Source organism: Giraffa tippelskirchi, chromosome 14 (genome assembly GCF_054371585.1).
Source record: "Giraffa tippelskirchi isolate mGirTip1 chromosome 14, T2T-mGirTip1v1.2.pri, whole genome shotgun sequence".
In the NCBI taxonomy this organism is placed as follows: domain Eukaryota; kingdom Metazoa; phylum Chordata; class Mammalia; order Artiodactyla; family Giraffidae; genus Giraffa; species Giraffa tippelskirchi.
The window spans coordinates 71741755-71758984 of record NC_137288.1 but is presented as its reverse complement, the minus strand read 5'-3'; the positions used below and the strand labels follow the sequence as shown (position 1 = coordinate 71758984).

The 17230-nt window shown below is 47.0% G+C and overlaps 1 protein-coding gene and 1 long non-coding RNA gene across 5 annotated transcripts in view; both read right to left on the bottom strand.

The window, feature by feature from the left end:
- ZCCHC2 (zinc finger CCHC-type containing 2) overlaps positions 1–16960 on the bottom strand; it is a 46335-nt gene extending 29375 nt beyond the window's left edge. For 2 of the 4 annotated variants that reach the window (XM_081562278.1, XM_081562279.1), the window contains exon 1: positions 15994–16960. In XM_081562278.1, the coding sequence (XP_081418404.1) occupies positions 15994–16950 (957 nt within the window). In that variant the 5' untranslated portion in view covers positions 16951–16960. Of the gene's footprint in view, positions 1–15567 lie in introns of all 4 variants that reach the window. The other 2 variants (XM_081562275.1, XM_081562276.1) reach the window with 1 other exon arrangement.
- Positions 174–12444, bottom strand: LOC145534542 (uncharacterized). The gene is made up of 2 exons (XR_014074735.1): positions 10332–12444; positions 174–1966 (listed from the first exon to the last, which is right to left on the bottom strand). It is a non-coding gene; the product is annotated as an uncharacterized LOC145534542 (long non-coding RNA).
- Positions 16961–17230: the final 270 nt, after the last annotated feature.

The window sequence follows — 17230 nt, the reverse complement described above, 5'->3', positions numbered from 1 at the left end:
TTCATTTAACGGCAATATTCTATCAATTATTTATTGTCCCAGTTTTTGGGGGACACACAGCATACTGCTATTCAGAATTGCCAATGATGTCAATTCCTTACCCAAGTGAACCATGATCACATATAAAAAGATGGTGCCCTTTATGCTATTCCCCAGATGTAAGGGCATCTGTATTTTTTATGTTTTTACACAATTTTTATTCACTGCTTGGTCTTAGTAGTCTAACAAGACGCTTTGTTAGGAAAAAAAATTTTTAAGGTTATCATCAACACAAATCTAAACAAGAATGTGTGTGGACAATGAATTTACTATTAATGCTAAATCATCTAATATCAACTAGGTGCTCTGCCATTAGTGAACTAGAGTACGTTTTATCCCTAGAAATGCTACTTGGAGTCATGAAGAGCTTGTCAATCTGACACATGGCTCTCAGAATTCAAACACCATCATGGATTGGGTTGGCCAAAAAAATAGCTTTATAACAGATTTATATCAGAATTCATACCTTATCCTCCCCTTCATGTTCAGAATCTCAAAACACTATTCAGACTAAAATTATCTCAGTTACAGGAGCTAATTATAATATTACAAAATCTGCAATAAATAATACACATTAATTTTTTAATTGTATAAAAAAATTGAAGTAAACAGAAGACCTTAAACTTTCCAAGAATTCTAATTTAAAATATCTTGTTCTCTAGTCTGGCCCTGCCTCCTGGGCTGTCAGTTGACAGCTCTAGTCCCAGGAGTGAGGCATCGTAACAGACACCCTTAGGAGCTCAGCTTCAGCCTCACGGCGTGCCGTCCTCTAGAAGCCCCAGGACATACAGACCGTCTACAGGGACACTTCAGACGAAGGGGAGCATCGCCCTCTTAAACCAACACCCAACGTCTGAATGGCTTTTCACCAACTTTCAATGTTACTGAATAAAAAAAGGCGGACATAGGAATTCTTCTAAGAACAAAATCATGTATTTTCCAACCCAAACCATATAATCATTTACTACAAAGTAATACAACCGCATTGGCCTAAAACTGCTATAAATACTTCAAAAATCAATATAAATAAAGCACTATAATCCTCTTAAATACTTGAGTTAATTGGAAGTTTAGCTGAATGGGTCAACCAATTCTTAAGAGTATATTCCATATTATTCATATGTGGTTCATAAATTAAAAATAACTCACCATTAGAAATAAATGAATGCAAAACTATACAAGAAAGAACAGTCTTCATTAGGGAAGTGCAAAGCAAAGCTACAATCAGATACCACTTTATACCCATCAGAAAGGCTATTATCCAAAAAACAGACAAGAAGTATTGGTGAAGATGGGGAGAAATTGGAGCCCTTGTGCCTTGCTGGTAGGAGTGTATACAGTGCAGCCACAGTAAAAGTTACTATAAAATAAAATAAAATTATCATATGATCCAGCAATTCCACTCCTAGCCATATACCCAAAAGAACGGAAAGCAGACATCCAAGCAGGTAGTTAGTACTCCAGTGTTCACTGCAGCCGAAAGGTGGACTATTCAAAAGTCCACGGATGAACAGATAAACAAAATGAGATATACGTACAACTGAGTATTACTCAGCCTTAAGAAGGCACAAAACTGACACATGAATGAATCTTGAGGGCATTATGCTAAGTGAAATAAGCCAGGCACAAAAGGGCAGATTCTGTATGATTCCACTTATATGAAGTGCCCTTGAGCAGTCAAATTCACGGAGACAGGACGGTAGTTCTAAGCAGGGGCTTCAGAGAGACGGGGATGGGAGTAGTGGCTGAATGGACACAGTCTCCGCTTGGGATAAAAGAAATGCTCCAGAGACAGATGGTGGCAATGGTTGCACAACAATGTGATTGCCGCTGAACTGTATACTCAAAAAAACGTGAAAACAGCACACTTTGTTATATATAGTAGTAAAGAACCTGCCTACTGATGCAGGAGACTTGGGTTTGAACCCTGAGTTGGGAAGATCCCCTGGGGGAGGACATGTCAACCACTCCAGTATCCTTGCCTAGAGAATCCCATGGACAGAGAAGCCTGGCAGACTGCAGTTCAAAGGGTCGCAGAGTTGGACACGACTGAAGTGACTTAGGACGCATATATATTTCACCACGATAAAAAAAATTAAAAATAGTTCTATCACATTGCCTCCATAAATGTTGTACCGAAATAGCTGTATGGAATCATTTTTAAAGTCTGAAGTTACTTTGAAGAACACAATTTAACAACCAAGTCAAAAGCCTCCTAGTTTAATAACATAGGCAGAAAAATGGAATCTGAATTTCTATTCAAGGACCGAAGTTCATCGACCCATGAAATATCTACTAATTAAGCTTTCTGCCCCTCCTCCCAACACTGAGTTCTAGCATGTATCACTGCTATACAGTCATTTAGGCTACATTTTAGAAACTAGAAAATTTTTAATTTTATTAATTTAACCAAAATTGAATCTAACGTCTCAGGAGCTAGAGCTCAGCATCACGGGGCTTCCCGGCCCAGCAGGAACTGCTGTTGGCTCTGCTGTCTCCTCTCCCCAGCACGCGTGCTTTACTGGCTGCAGGGAAAGGTGCCATCAAACCTGAGAACCACTGGTTTAACGGGATCCTGCAGGAAGGAATAGTGCCCACGTTCTCTATCAGGTTCAGATTCCCATGCCAATGCAACGCAGATGACACACCAGAATCAGCATTTTAGAAAAAGGGTCAGGACCAAGTGGAAAACGGGAGTATTTTTCTCTGCTTAGAAGAAGATGACAAAGTTTAAAAACCCTAAGCTGCAAAAATACGCGCAGGAACAAAAAGAACCCTGGTACGCATGCGCCCTTCTCCTTCCTACGGAGGTGGCTCATTTGGGTTCTGAAAGCTTCTTCTGACCTGTGGCGTGCTACTGGTTAACTCAAATCCACATGTCATGTAACATATCTCAGTTATTCTAAAAGATTGCTCAGACTTCACTTTTACACATGCAGATCCATCACAATTACTGGAGATCTCTTAAATGTGAGAAAAGTCTATGAAACAGTCAAGTTGACTGGGCAGTTCCAAAAAGACCCTTCTCTGAGAACATGTCATTAGAGCAAAGATCACGCAGGTCTCCGGTCACTTTATCCCAGCACATCTACCAATGTTCTATACGTTTTCTCTCGTCCTTTGATGCAGACTATACATCTTAAAATACCAAGACATTCTAAGAATGGCAAAAAAAAAAAGGCAGAAATTGTTTTTATACTAAACTTACTCATGTCAAATTTTTACACTCATCAAATCAGACTGAGAATTTAACATCAGTATATGACAACAACACCCTATGAAGTTTTTGTGGTAAAGACAGCCAAAAATACTGTGCCTACTCCTCCTGCTGAAAAGTGGGTATAATTCCCCAGCCAATGGATCTTGACCGACTTCAGAGACAGGCCTAACTAGGAGAATGGGATGGAGAGACGTTCTGGAATGGCTGAGATGGGTCATAAGAAGCCTTGCCGCTGAGCCTCTGGGAACACTTGCTCTGGGACCCCTGGGCTAGCTTGTAGGAACAGTGGTTCCCCGGGGACGCTGCGCCAGAGACATGCAGAGAGAAGGAAGGCGAGAGATGCCCGCAGCCTCCAGCTGTGTGTCCAGACATTCTGTAGCAGACACAAGTCGCTCTTGCTGTTAGCTCCCTGTCTGAATTCCTGGCCCACAAAATTATGAGACATAATATTAAGAAAAAAATGGTCGTTGCTTTAAGTCATTAAGTTTGGAGGTAATCTGTTACAGTTCTACATTGTAAATTCTCTTTAAATAACCAGGGTTGTACCTTAAGTATATGCTATTATCTAAGCAAGATTCAAAGAAAGTCTTTCTTTGAATGTCAGAAAATGATTCACTATTAGAAACACGACTGGGATGTCAAATTTCATCTATTTTGGTAGAAGAGGGAAGAGGCTGAGGCGAAGTTAGAAACTATTTACTGTCTGTCTCTTCAATTGAGAGGATGTGGGGGAAAAGGCAGACATCTGTCTCATCTTTCCTCAGTGAAAACAGTGTAACCCAACCCAAAGTACAGCCCTGAATCAACCTATCGCATCTGATAAAGGCTAAGTTCTGGTGTGAGAGAAGTGTGGATGCCAAATGTATTAAAGTTATGCTGCAAAGAACAAAACCGACCCAACAGTGCAGAAGGGAGGGAGACCAGTGAGTCAGCAGCTTAGAAACAGTATGCCATGATTTCTGCTATGACTGTGGACTCCCTTCCTATGTAACTTACTGTTTAACTAGAAATGTGTGAAAAAGATGATTCAGCAAGACAAGTGTGGCAGATTCACTATGTTAAAAGTGTGGGTAAATGCACTCTAGTCACTAAAAGTGGGGGAAGGACTAAGCTATGCACCAACCAGTGTTCACACCCGGCCACTGCAGCCCACAGCCCAGACCTGCCTCCCGACGCCCTGGGTGAGCTGAGCACGGCACCTGTGTGACCGCAGCGGGAGTGGCTGGAGCTGGGTGGTCGAATAGGATGGAAGGGGGAAACCTGACTCACTGCAACTTTATGTGTTAACGCGAACTCTGAATCTATTACAAAAAACAAAAACCCAACATTAAACTTGTCGATGTCATTGTCTTCTCTAGAGAACTGAACTTGCAGGATGCACGACCGGGGAAAAACTAGCATGAAGAACGCTGATGCGGAAGCTGACCAGGGAGGCAAGGAGTGGAGGAGGAAAGAAGCAAGGGCAGCAGTTTTACGCAGGAAACAGCCTGAGGTTTTCCTTATAAAGCGCCCTTTGTGTTTCTGGGCACAGTGGTAAAGAATCCGCCTGCCAAGATAGGAGACGCAAGAGACACAAGTTTGACCCCTGGGTGGGGAAGATCCCCTGGAGGAGGAAATGGCAACCCAATCCAATGTTCTTGCCTGGGAGATCCCGTGGACAGAGGAGCCTGGTGGGGTACAGTCCGTGGGGTCGCAGAGTCGGACATGACTTAAGAGTCTGAACAACAACCAGGAGGCTGAATCAGGAACTGCTCCATCCCGGGGCTGGCAGCTCCCAGAGCTTTAAATCCCCACTTTGCCAGAATGTTTCTGGGTGAGCTGAGAAGCGCACACCCGTGGGCATGAGGCCCAAAGGACCTGGTGAGGCTGTGTCTCTCCTTCCAGCCCGTGTGTAACCGCACCGCCCTCTCCTTCACAACCCTCCCCACAGAAGACCCTGGGCTCCAGACCCTGACAGCCAATGGCACCGCAGGGACGTCTACCTGAGCCCCAGCCTCCATCCCCAGTGGGGAAGTGCTCGCCACCAAAATGCTCATAGAGCTTGCGAGGGATCCTTGACAGCAAGTGACAGAAAGGTCAGTGATGATGAGTGTCGGGAAACACTGAATCAGGCCTATGTTTAACCCCACCAAGTACAAACGGCACCTTCCCCAAACCACCGCCCCCCCAGCCTGTCAGCAGACGGCCTCTTCGCTGAGGAAGTCTTCTCCAAACACTGTAGCACTCTGGCTCACACACGACCCCACTGTTCCTCCCAGGACCACCAGACAGCTTAAAACTGTTTGATATCCAAATCAAAAATCAATTATACTGAGGAAACATCGTGTTTCTTAACTATTCCAATTTAAACATTCCTAACAAGAAACATAAAAACTCCACAGTTCTTAGGTTATAAATTGCTCACTTGAGCGGCCAAAAAGTTTTAACTTTCAGATCATAAGCAACATCACGTGTGTGCTCTGTCATGTCTGACTCTGTGACTCCATGGACTGGGCTCCTCTGTCCATAGGATTCTCCAGGCAAGAACACTGGAGTGGGTTGCCGTTTCCTTCTGGGGATCTTCCCAACCAGGGGTCAAACCTGGTCTCCTATGTCTCCTGCACTGACAGGCGGATTCTTTACCACTGTACCACCTGGGAAGCCCCATAAGCAAGGTGCTATATTTGAATTCTCCATCAGGCTGCCACCACCCCTCAAGCGAATCATAGACTGGAGAGCAGCACTAGACAGCAATAGCTACAATGACCGAAATAAGAAGACAGCCTGTAATTTGTGACTTTTTTCACCCTAACAAAACATCACCCATAGGTTTGCACCAACATGCACCACCCCTACACACAAAAGGTTAGTTAACTTAGGGAGCAGAGAACACATGACCTGATTTTGAAAGAGTAATTAATAAGCACAACTATTCAGCATTCACTCATTGAAGCTTCAGTTCAAATCTATACTGTTCCATGCTTTCTATCTAAACAAACAATTCCTTGTAATATTTCCAAAACAACTGTGCCTATCTATATTGTGCACATATACTGTATGGCTGCTAATAACAAAGTAGCTGATAATTCATCAAGACCAAGAAAAAAAAGAATCACTGCCTGATGCACTCTTACAGTGAAGTAAAGTGAAGTTGCTCAGTCGTGTCTGACTCTTTGTGACCCCATGGACAGTAGCCTACCAGGCTTTGCCATCCATGGGATCTTCCAGGCAAGAATGCTGGAGTGGGCTGTCATTTCCTTCTCCAGGGGATCTTCCCAACCCAGGGATCGAACCCGGGTCTCCTGCATTGCAGACAGATGCTTTACCGTCTGAGCCACTCTTACAGTAATTAATCATAATGGTATTTTTCAGAGCACTATTTGAAATATTCTAAGGACAGGAAATTTTGACTGAGCACTTATGATATATGCAATGCTGGCCAAAATTTCACAAAAAATGAAATGTGATACATGAGCCTTTGTGGAACTTGTAAGACTGACCTTCCCTCCTGGATTTTAAGTCAAAAATAATTCAAAGTAATTTTTTTTAAAAAAAAACAGAAAGAAAAAAAAAAATCACAGGATAAGTACCATACTTGTAACAGAGAATATACAGGCTATTGGAAGGCAGAGGCAGCAAAGACTTCCAAGATTACCACAGGGACAATTCCAAACAACAATACGCAAGAGGTGATGGCACAAGTCAGCCTTGACTGAAAGCACAGAACGTGAGGAGGAGGAGCGGGAGACGCGTGTGAGTCCCAAGACCTACTGGAGACCAGGCTCCACCCGTCACTGCGAGCAAGCGTGGTATGATGAAACACTGCTTTAGGAAGATGAGTCTGGCAGTGGTATCCAGCAGGTAAGAGGTGGGAAGGCTGAAAGGGAATCGGAGATCAAGTCCTCAAAGAGAACTGTATCAACAAAGATGAGAAAAAGGTGGATTCAGCTTATGAAGGAGAGAGGATTAAGGTTACCAAGCAAATCAGAGTGACCAGAAATGTAATGGAACCACTGAGAAAACTGGATGAGTTTGGAAGATGTCTTTTTTTTTTTTCCCCCAAACAAATCAGGGATGCCTTCTTTTCACACATATGAATGTAAACGGACAGTGAACGTTTCAGGAAGACATACAAATTCTCACCTGCTCTCACTGCAAACCAGTTTCTTTCATCTGACCTTCAAGACCCTGTGCAACCCACCCCGTGTTCTCTTCAAGCTTTTGTATTTCTGTTCATCCACTACAACCAAACTGCGCGATCCACTCCTGGAACCACCCACAGATGAACTGACCCAAGGGTTTTCATGGACACTGTTGTGTTCATCTTCACAGCAGTTCTTTGCAATAAATGGTGAGGGGATCCCTATTCTATTCAGAGCAGTCTGAAACTTGGAAAGACCAAACAACTTGCCAAAGTAATCTCAAATTATTTCTTGGATGAGCATTAAACATGTCTAATGAACTAAGACATTTCGAAGGGCATTAAACCAAGTGTTCTCTGGAGCACAGGAAGAACACAGGAAGAAGTACTACTGAGCGCCCAGCAGCTGCAGCACCTGAAGCATAAACACCCGACCAGGCACCTCCTTCTGGAGCGACTGTTTACACAGCCCAGACGAAGGCGACTGTGTGACAAAGCACTCTCTGTGAGGAACAGGAGCCCTGTGAAGACATGGTCCTCCATGATGGAAGAGAGAGTTGATAAAAGTGAAGCTCAGTCTGCTTTGAAGGGGGTGCAGGCTTTATTTGCTTTTCTTAAAAAAAACAAAAAATTAAGCTACTATTACTCAGGAAGATCAAAAACATTAAGTAGGTTTAAAAATCAGCCAATGTATAGTTTCTTTAAAAAAGTTAAGTTATTTATGGATTCCAGTCTGTTCTCTGAAATAAATGAAAAAATTGTATAACTTAAAGTGAAGTGAAAGTGAAGTCGCACAGTCGTGTCCGACTCTTTGCGATCCCATGGACCGCAGCCTACCAGGCTCCTCCATCATGGGATTTTCCAGGCAAGAGTACTGGAGTGGGTTGCCATTGCTTTCTCCGGATCTCATCCCACAGTCCTTATTAAATGTCAGTGTGAGTGTGCGTTTGTGTATGTAACCCAGTGCTCACTCTGGTAGGCCAGAAGAAAACTGCCTTGTAAGGAGGGATAGGCAACAGCTTCCTAAGATCTGAGAGTTTCTAATTTCCAAAGCAAACCTGATGAGAGGGGTTTCAGCTTTGGCCAAGGAGGTCAAGAACCTGTGACACAACTTAACAATTAAGTTAATATAACTTAAAAATTAACTTAAGTTAATATAACTTAACAGAACTGCAAAACATCTTTGAAAAGTTAATCGCTTAGTCCTGTCCGACTCTTCACAACCCTATGGACTGTAGCCCACCAGGCTCCTCTGTCCACAGAATTCTCCAGGAAAGAATACTGGAGTGGGTAGCCATTCCCTTCTCCAGGGCATCTTTCTGACCCAGGGATGGAACCCAAGTCTCCCACACTGCAGGAGGATTCTTTACCGTCTAAGCTCTTTACATTACCCTAACTAAATGTGAAAAAAATTTAAGTAGATTATGTTCGCAAGGGAATTCATGATAACCCAAATTCAAAATATGTATTTTCTCCATTCCCATCCCCAAATCCAATATGGGGAAAATACATATTTTAATGATCTGTGACCCAGAGAAATGCTTCCTTTGGGCTTATCTGTAGCTTATCAATCTTAACAACGTAAGAACTAACAAAACTGTCTGAAATGTGTCTCACACACCAGCTTAATTAAGTACCTTCCTGGAACACCAATCAATTTAGAGATATGATAATAGAGAATATTTGCTGTATTACTATAGTCTATAGTATTTGCTATACTATACCATGTAGACTTTTTATTAAGAAAAAAAAGAAAACCTATTCCTGAAAACAATTTATGTAGCTATCTGAATAGCTGCATCTTGGTGGAAAAGAAAAGGCACTGAATATCATTCTCAAAGAATTTGTGCTCAAGGCAACTTGAATCATTTTATCTCCCTAATGCAAACACTAGTAAAGTAACGCTCAAAATTCTCCAAGCCAGGCTTCAGCAATACATGAACCGTGAACTTTCAGATGTTCAAGCTGGTTTTAGAAAAGACGGAGGAACCAGAGATCAAATTGCCAACATTCACTGGATCATTGAAAAAGCAAGAATTCCAGAAAAACATCTACTTCTGCTTTATTGACTATGCCAAAGCCTTTGACTGTGTGGATCACAAGAAACTGCGGAAAATTCTAAAAGAGATGGGAATACCAGACCACCTGACCTGCCTCTTGAGAAACCTGTATGCAGGTCAGGAAGCAACAGCTAAAACTGGACAAGGAACAACAGACTGGTTCCAAATAGGAAAAGGAGTACATCAAGGCTGTATATTGTCACCCTAATTATTTAACTTATATGCAGAGTACATCATGAGAAACACTGGGCTGGATGAAGCACAAGCTGGAATCAAGATTGCCAGGAGAAATACCAATAACCTCAGATATGCAGATGACACCACCCTTATGGCAGAAAGTGAAGAAGAACTAAACAGCCTCTTGCTGAAAGTAAAAGAGGAGAGTGAAAAATTTGGCTTAAAGCTCAATATTCAGAAAACTAAGATCATGGCATCCGGTTCCATCACTTCATGGCAAATAGATGGGGAAACAGTGGAAACAGTGGCAGACTTTATTTTTTTTTGGCTCCAAAATCACTGCAGATGGTGATTGCAGCCATGAAATTAAAAGACGCTTACTCCTTAGAAGGAAAGTTATGACCAACCTAGACAGCATATTAAAAAGCAGAGACATTACTTTGTCAACAAAGGTCCGTCTAGTCAAGGCTATGGTTTTTCCAGTGGTCATGTATGGATTTGAGAGCTGGACTATAAAGAAAGCTGAGCCCTGAAGAATTGATGCTTTTGAACTGGGTGTTGGATAAGACTCTTGAGAGTCCCTTGGACTGCAAGATCCAACCAGTCCATCCTAAAGGAAATCAGTTCTGGGTGTTCTATTGGAAGGACTGATGTTGAAGCTGAAACTCCAATATTTTGGCCACCTGATGCGAAGAGCTGACTCATTTGAAAAGACCCTGATGTTGGGAAAGATTGAAGGCAGGAGAAGGGGACGACAGAGGATGAGAGGGTTGGATGGCATCACTGACTCAATGGACATGAGTTTGGGTAAGCTCCAGGAGTTGGTGATGGACAGGAAGGCCTGGCGTGCTGCGGTTCATGAGGTTGCAAAGAGTCAGACACGACTGAGTGACTGAACTGAAATGAACTGAATGCAAACACCATAACCTTAAAGAGAAGTTGTTGTTCCCATTTCACAGATAAGACTGAGGCTCGGGGATTTCAGTGGCCTGGTTAACATCACAAGGCGAGTGGTAAAGCTGGAACGTAAGCCTCCAAGTCCAGCGTCTACTAAACATAGCTCTCACTCTTCAAGGCCTTTGACATCCTTTACAACTGCAGATGGTGACTGCAGCCATAAAATTAAAAGATGCTTGCTCCTTGGGAGAAAAGCTATGACCAACCTAGACAGAATATTAAAAAGCAGAGACATTACTTTGGCAACAAAGTCTAGTCAAAGCGATGGTTTTTTCCAGTGGTCATGTATGGATGGAAGAGTTGGAAAGAAAACTGAGCGCCAAAGAACTGATGCTTTTGAGCTGCGGTGTCGGAGAAGACTCTTGAGAGTCCCTTGGGCTGCAGGGAGATCAGTCCTGAACATTCATTGGAACGACTGATGCTGAAGCTCCAATACTCTGGCTACCTGATGTGAAGAACTGACTCACTGGACAAGACCCTGATGCTGGGGAAGATTGAAGGCAGGAGGAGAAGGGGACGACAGAGGATGAGATGGTTGGATGGCATCACCAAACTGATGGATATGAGTTTGAGCAAGCTCCAGAAGTTGGTGATGGACAGGGAAGCCTGGCATGCTGCAGTCCATGGGGTCGCAAAGAGTGAGACATGACTGAGCGACTGAAGTGAAAACATAATTTTTGCCCCATCCCACAAAAGGTAAATTAAAAAATAAAAGTATATACATTACATTAGCTAATTTGCAGAGAAGTTAATGGTATAGTAACTTACAGTATGAGTGAGATTTTCCCAAATTCTCTTTGCCTCACAAAACCACCACAGAGAAAAATTAAGTAACTGGGGGAGGATACCCAATAGCTGCCATTTGCTATGAAAATAATTACTGCTTACTCGTGATCTTCTAAAAGCCTCTCCCAGAAGGCATTTATTAACTGAACCGCTTTTATTCTTCGACACAGCCAAACCAACCTAAAATCTCCTATAAAAGTCATGACTAGCTCGACTTCCTACACCCACTTCTCTTCAGCACCTTCCAAACAAGGTTCAACTTTCATTAATAATCGCTAACATTTATTGAAAATCATGTACTAGACATCATTCCACAAGTACTCATTCATTTAATCCTTGCAATCTAACATAAGTACTATTATTATCCCTCCGATAGGAGTGAAGAAAGCATTCTCAGACAGTGTCCACTGCTACAGGGACCCGAGTCACTGTAAAATCTCCCAGCAGTGGACAACAAATTAAATAAAGGTTTTATTACTGTGAGCAGAGGAGTTGTTCTTTTCAAATGTCATTTTTGGAAAGCATCTTTTTAGGGCCTCATACAGCAACAACTGACATGTGGACACTAACCTCCCCGGCCTCATCTCAGGTCAGGGCTCTGACTGGGATTGTGATTGCCACAGACACAGCCACGTGATCCAGGATAGGAGCACTTATGCTACAACTCTTTCCAAAAGAGTTTTCTTTTTTAGGTCCTAACACTACCAGTATGTTATCTGTATTATTAAAATTAGTCTCCACTAATTGTTTTGTCAAGTACAATATATCTAATTAACCTATGCTATGAAAAACTAACAATTTTGCCAAGTTTCCCTCTTAAGTATCTTCACTGATTTTTTTTGAAAGTAAAGGACACACGGTCACTTATTTTTGTGTGTGTGTGTGTGTGAGTTCAAATAACACTAAATGCTATCTGGTATAATAATGCTAACATAAATGTTCAGTTTCTATCTTTAATTCAAACATTAGCACTATTTGCCAAACAATTAACTCTTGAGAATACTTGAGGAAAACAATCTCCAGAGAAACACGGCCATGCCAACTAATGCCTGTTACCACAGTAATTTTAGTGCTTTTCATCTTTGTGTCACTAACCAGGGGCTAAACTTCCAGAAGGAGAGGATCCATTTTCATAAACAGAGGGTCTTTAGTAAGTATGCAAAGATAGGGAAGCTGGCTGTCTTTCATCTTTTCAATGAAACAGCAACAAGACTGTTAAAAATACTTGATCAAGGACTTCCCTGGTAGCATCTGACTGCCAACTCAGGGGACATGGGTTCCATCTGTGGTCCGGGAAGATCCCACACGCGGTGGAGCAACTAAGCCCACGTGCCACGACCCCTGAGCCCTCGTGCCCAGAGCGTGTGCTCTGCCCAAGAGAAGCCACCACAACGAGAAGCCCACGCACCACAACTAGAGAGCAGCCCTGCTCATGCGACTACAGAAAGCCTGCGGGGCACCAAAAACCCGGCACAGCCAAAGACACAGAAACTTAATCATCAAGTATGTCATTTAAAAACACACTCATTTTTGTTGCTAACACGCCATTTTTACCTTGTGTTCCTAATAGTAAAGGGTCCGTTTTAATACCAGCTTTTTTCACCTATGCTCTACATGCAGTACTTCATTTCATTAACATTGACCAGCATCAATCACACAAATTTCCTACAACATTGTTAGTAATTTTCACTACTACCAACTGGGCTAGTTGTTGAATTTTATGCCGGTGACTGGCAATTCACTGCAGCTGTGACGAACATGAGCTTCACCCACAAGTCTCCTAAAAGCAAGGCCAATATTTAACTTGTAATCCAATGTAACATTTACCCTGAAAACATTCAAATCATGTAGGAAAACTCTAGAAATGTTTCTTTCAAAATTAAAAATATACTTGTTAAATCTCCATTTTTCTAAAATGACCACTTAGTACGCTCTAGTAGTGTTTGTTGACCTGTCACTTTTATTGACATCGTAACCACCTTATGCCACTAAAGAAACAGTTGCTGAGCCTGGGTCAGCTTGAAAGCATACGACTAGAATTAAAATTAGCACTGAAATACAAGTTCTACCAGTAAATGTCATTAGTTTTTAAAATTTTAACGAGAAACTGCAGCATATTATGAACTGGATACAAATCCTGAAAGAGCCACGAACACTATTCTGGGCTAGTATGCTCTTACTCTAAGAGAAAATTAAAAGAAAACTAGTTTACTTCATCCATTTATTGATGGTATGGATGACATTTAAGACAGTAGAGAAACAGAATTATTCCTGGGCAATTAAAAAGTTGCAAACCCTCCGCATGGCTCTTGGCGGACCCCGGACCCCACCTCGCCCAGCGGACGCCAAAGGGAACCCCCCGCGCCCCCGCAAGGCGGCGCAGCGCACCTCCGAGGGCGGGGCCAGCGCCGGTCACGTGGGCGGCGCGCACCCGCCATCTTGCAGGGCGGGGGAGGGGCGGGGCGCAGCCCCGCGGACGCTCCCCCCCCCGACCCCCCGCCGGTCCTCGGCGGCGCGTACCCGCGCGGCCCTCGGGCGCGAGCCCCGGCGCCTCCCTGCGGACTCTGGGGTGCCCGCCCTCCTCAGGCAACGGCGGCCAAGACCGCGAGCGGCGGGGCTGAAGTGCAAAGACCCCCGCGAGCCGCCTCTCGGGGCGGCCTGGCAGCAGGAAGACCCGCAGGCACGTCCTCAGGGCCAGAAGCGGCCACGGCTGAGGGGCTCGGAGTCCCGCTGACAAGCGAAGTGCGGGGCAGCAACAGCCGAGTAAGACGGGGTGATCTGTCACGGCAACCCTCAACCACGGGAGAGGAAACGCTCACCAGGCCACCGACGTCCACAAATGGCGTTCAGCGTCACCTGTAGGCGTGTGCCCTGTGATCTACCCCCGCTCCCGCGGACGGCCACGACACAAGCACCGTCTGAGAAGTAACGATACGCTCAAACTCGCGGCAGCACGCCCAGCCTCACTGTCCACTCTTCCCGGCACTCACTGGTGGCCAGAAAAGGCCACACGCCGCGGTCAACGTAAAAATTTCACTGCTGTGCTCTGAACGCATCTCTCCGCTTGTCTAGTCACCTTACAACACTGGCAATATAAGCAAAATTTAAAGGGGGAGAAAACACTGCAGTTCAAACCAGAAGTCGGTTACCCTTGTTGGAAGGATAAGAATGGAATAATATAAACTGCTCCACTATGAGCCATTTTCATTATATCTACACTCTAAAGTTATCTTTACAATATATACAGGAGTTTTTTGGGTAAGATATGTAAGTACTGCTTCGGAGCTCAGGCTTGCTTCTCTAAACTTAATAATGGGCACATAGGATTTTTTTTGGAATTACTTAGTAAGTAGGCTGAAGAGTGCAGTATACACAGTTGCATGCTATGTAAATAGACATTGGACTATTTCATGCTCCCCCAAATTCTGGATACTAGCATTACTACGTCCCAGTTTGATAAAGTATGTCCTAAAGTGGGTTAGTCACTTCACCGAAGCCTCCTTTTTAAAAGGAGGGGCTCAGCCTAGATTATCACTAAATCCTTTCCAGCTCCCAGGTTCCTTTGATTCTATGGGTATTGAGTCCACAGAGCCATTGGAGAGATATAATGCCCAGTTTTAGTCTGAATGACAGCAGATATACAAGCTGAAATAACTTTCAAGCAAGGAGTGAAAAATATCTCGGTTTCCAATATATCATCCTGGAGCTCTCCTAAAGCTGAAAAACATGGCATCCAAATAAATACTTATTAAATAATCGTGAACCACGAAAATAAACTTACTGTACAGTTTTTAAATGAAAGCTACTTGCTCCACTGAATTGTCATACTCAAGGACTTTATATTGGGCCTAGATTATTAAATTGCTTTCGTGGCCTTATAAAATTTTCTTTCATGTTTGCGACAAGGGACTTACCTTTAGTCTCATCTACTACATTTTGGCGTTCAGTAACTTTTTAGAAACCATTTATGCCTTCAGTAAAGGCCCCACAAACATCCCTGGACCCAAACGTGCAGACACGACTCAAACCCGTTAGAAGCCGGACTGGCCGGGGATAAAGGGCACCAGAACCGCCCGAGGGGACGTTTGCCTACCCAGACAACCTGCCCGACGACCTAACTGATTTGAGCCATTTCGCACCTCTGACTTTTTTTCTGAGAACATCAAATTCTCTGAGCAAGAGCCAAAAGAGCCAACGACCCGCTTTACCTCAGGCCACCGCGAAGCGCGCCGGGAGCGCGTCTGGGGCCGCCTCCCCCGGGGGGCGAGCTGGGCCTCGGGACGCGCAGGCGGAGCGCCAGGCGGCTGGGCGGCGGCCGTCCCGGACTCCGCAGCCCTGACGGAGGTGCCGGAGCCGAAAGGTCCCGAGAGGCCGCGTCCGAGGGCCAGGCTAAGCGCCGGGCTTCCGGGGCAACCCCGGCGGGACGAGACTTCCAGAGCGTTGTTATGGCGGGTGCTCGTGTCTGTCTGTGTGTGTGCGAGGGGAGTGAGTGGGCTGAACGGCCCGGCCGAACGCACATCAGTCCCGGGGCTGGGGGCCGGGGTCGGGGTCGGCCCGGCCGGAGGGCGTCCGGGAGCCGGGCGCGGAGGCCGCGGGGACCGCCGCGCGGGCGCGGGGAGGCCGGCGCGCCTTACCTGGGCCCGGGCGCCGGCCAAGTGGCCCGGCGCCGCCTCTACGTCCTCGGGGCCCCCGCGGAGCGCGGCGCGGAGCCTCTCCAGGTGCTCCCTCAGGGTGACGCGCTGGTGGAAAGAGAAGGCCGGGTGCAGCGAGGCCATAGTGAAGAGCAGCAGCAGTTCCTCCTGGGCCCTGAGCCCCAGCCCGCCGCCCGGCCGGGGCGCGGCGCCGCCGCCTTCCTGGCTGGAGCCGTCCTTCTCGGCGTCCTCCTCCTCGCCGCCGCCGTCCTCGGAGCGCTCGTCCTCCGCGCCGCCCCGCGAGCCCTCGCCCCGGGCCGCGCGCAGGCTCCGGAGCACCGCGTCCACCTGGGGCAGGAGGCGGTGCAGGCGGCCGGCGGCCTCGCGGTTCTCCGAGCCCAGCAGCGCCAGGTAGACGATGAGGCGCGAGCGCACGGCGGGCTCTCGGAAGTCGGCCAGCGGGCCCGGGTCCGAGAGGCCGTTGGCCTTGGCCTCCGAGTCGCGCAGGTAGTGGTAGTCCTTGCGAGCCAGGTCCTCCAAGCACGAGCCGAGGAAGCGCAGCTCCAGCGGGTTGCACAGGTCCAGCAGCCCGCACATGAACTCCAGGCGCTGCGCCGAGCCCAGCACCATCCCGAACCACTCGTACACCCGCTCCTGCTCGCGCAGCACCGCCGCCGCGGGCTCCGCGCCGCCGCCCGGCATGCCCGCCCCCGCCGCCGCCCCGCCAGCAACAGGCGGCCCGAGCCCCCGGGACGGCGGCGGCGGCGGGGGGCCCCGCGGCGAGCCCGAAGGCGGCGGCGGCGGCGGCGGCGGCGGCGGCGGCGGCGGCGGGGGGCGGCAGTCGCGGCGGCGGCGCAGAGGCGCCTTCGCGCCCGGCCGCGCGTCTGCCTCGGGTTCCTCAGGCTCCGGCGGCGGCTCCGCGGGGTGCGTCGGCTTCAGCGGCAGCTTCATCCTCAGCATCCTCGGCTACGGAGGCGCGGACATGAGAGCGGGGGCGGGAGGGCGGGGCCGGGGGCGGGGCGGGGGCCGTGGCGGCGGCAGGCGGCCGTCAGGAGCGGGGCCCCTCCATGCCGCCGGGGCCGGGCCGGGCCGGGCCAGGGCGGGTCTCGGCCGGCGCGGGGGGCCGCGGGCGGTGTCTTCCCGGGCCGGGGGCGGGGCGTGCCCGCGGCGGCTCCTCCCCCCGGGCTCCGCGCCGCCTCTGGGAGCCCGGGCGCGGTCGGGAGCGAGCTAGCGAGCGTGT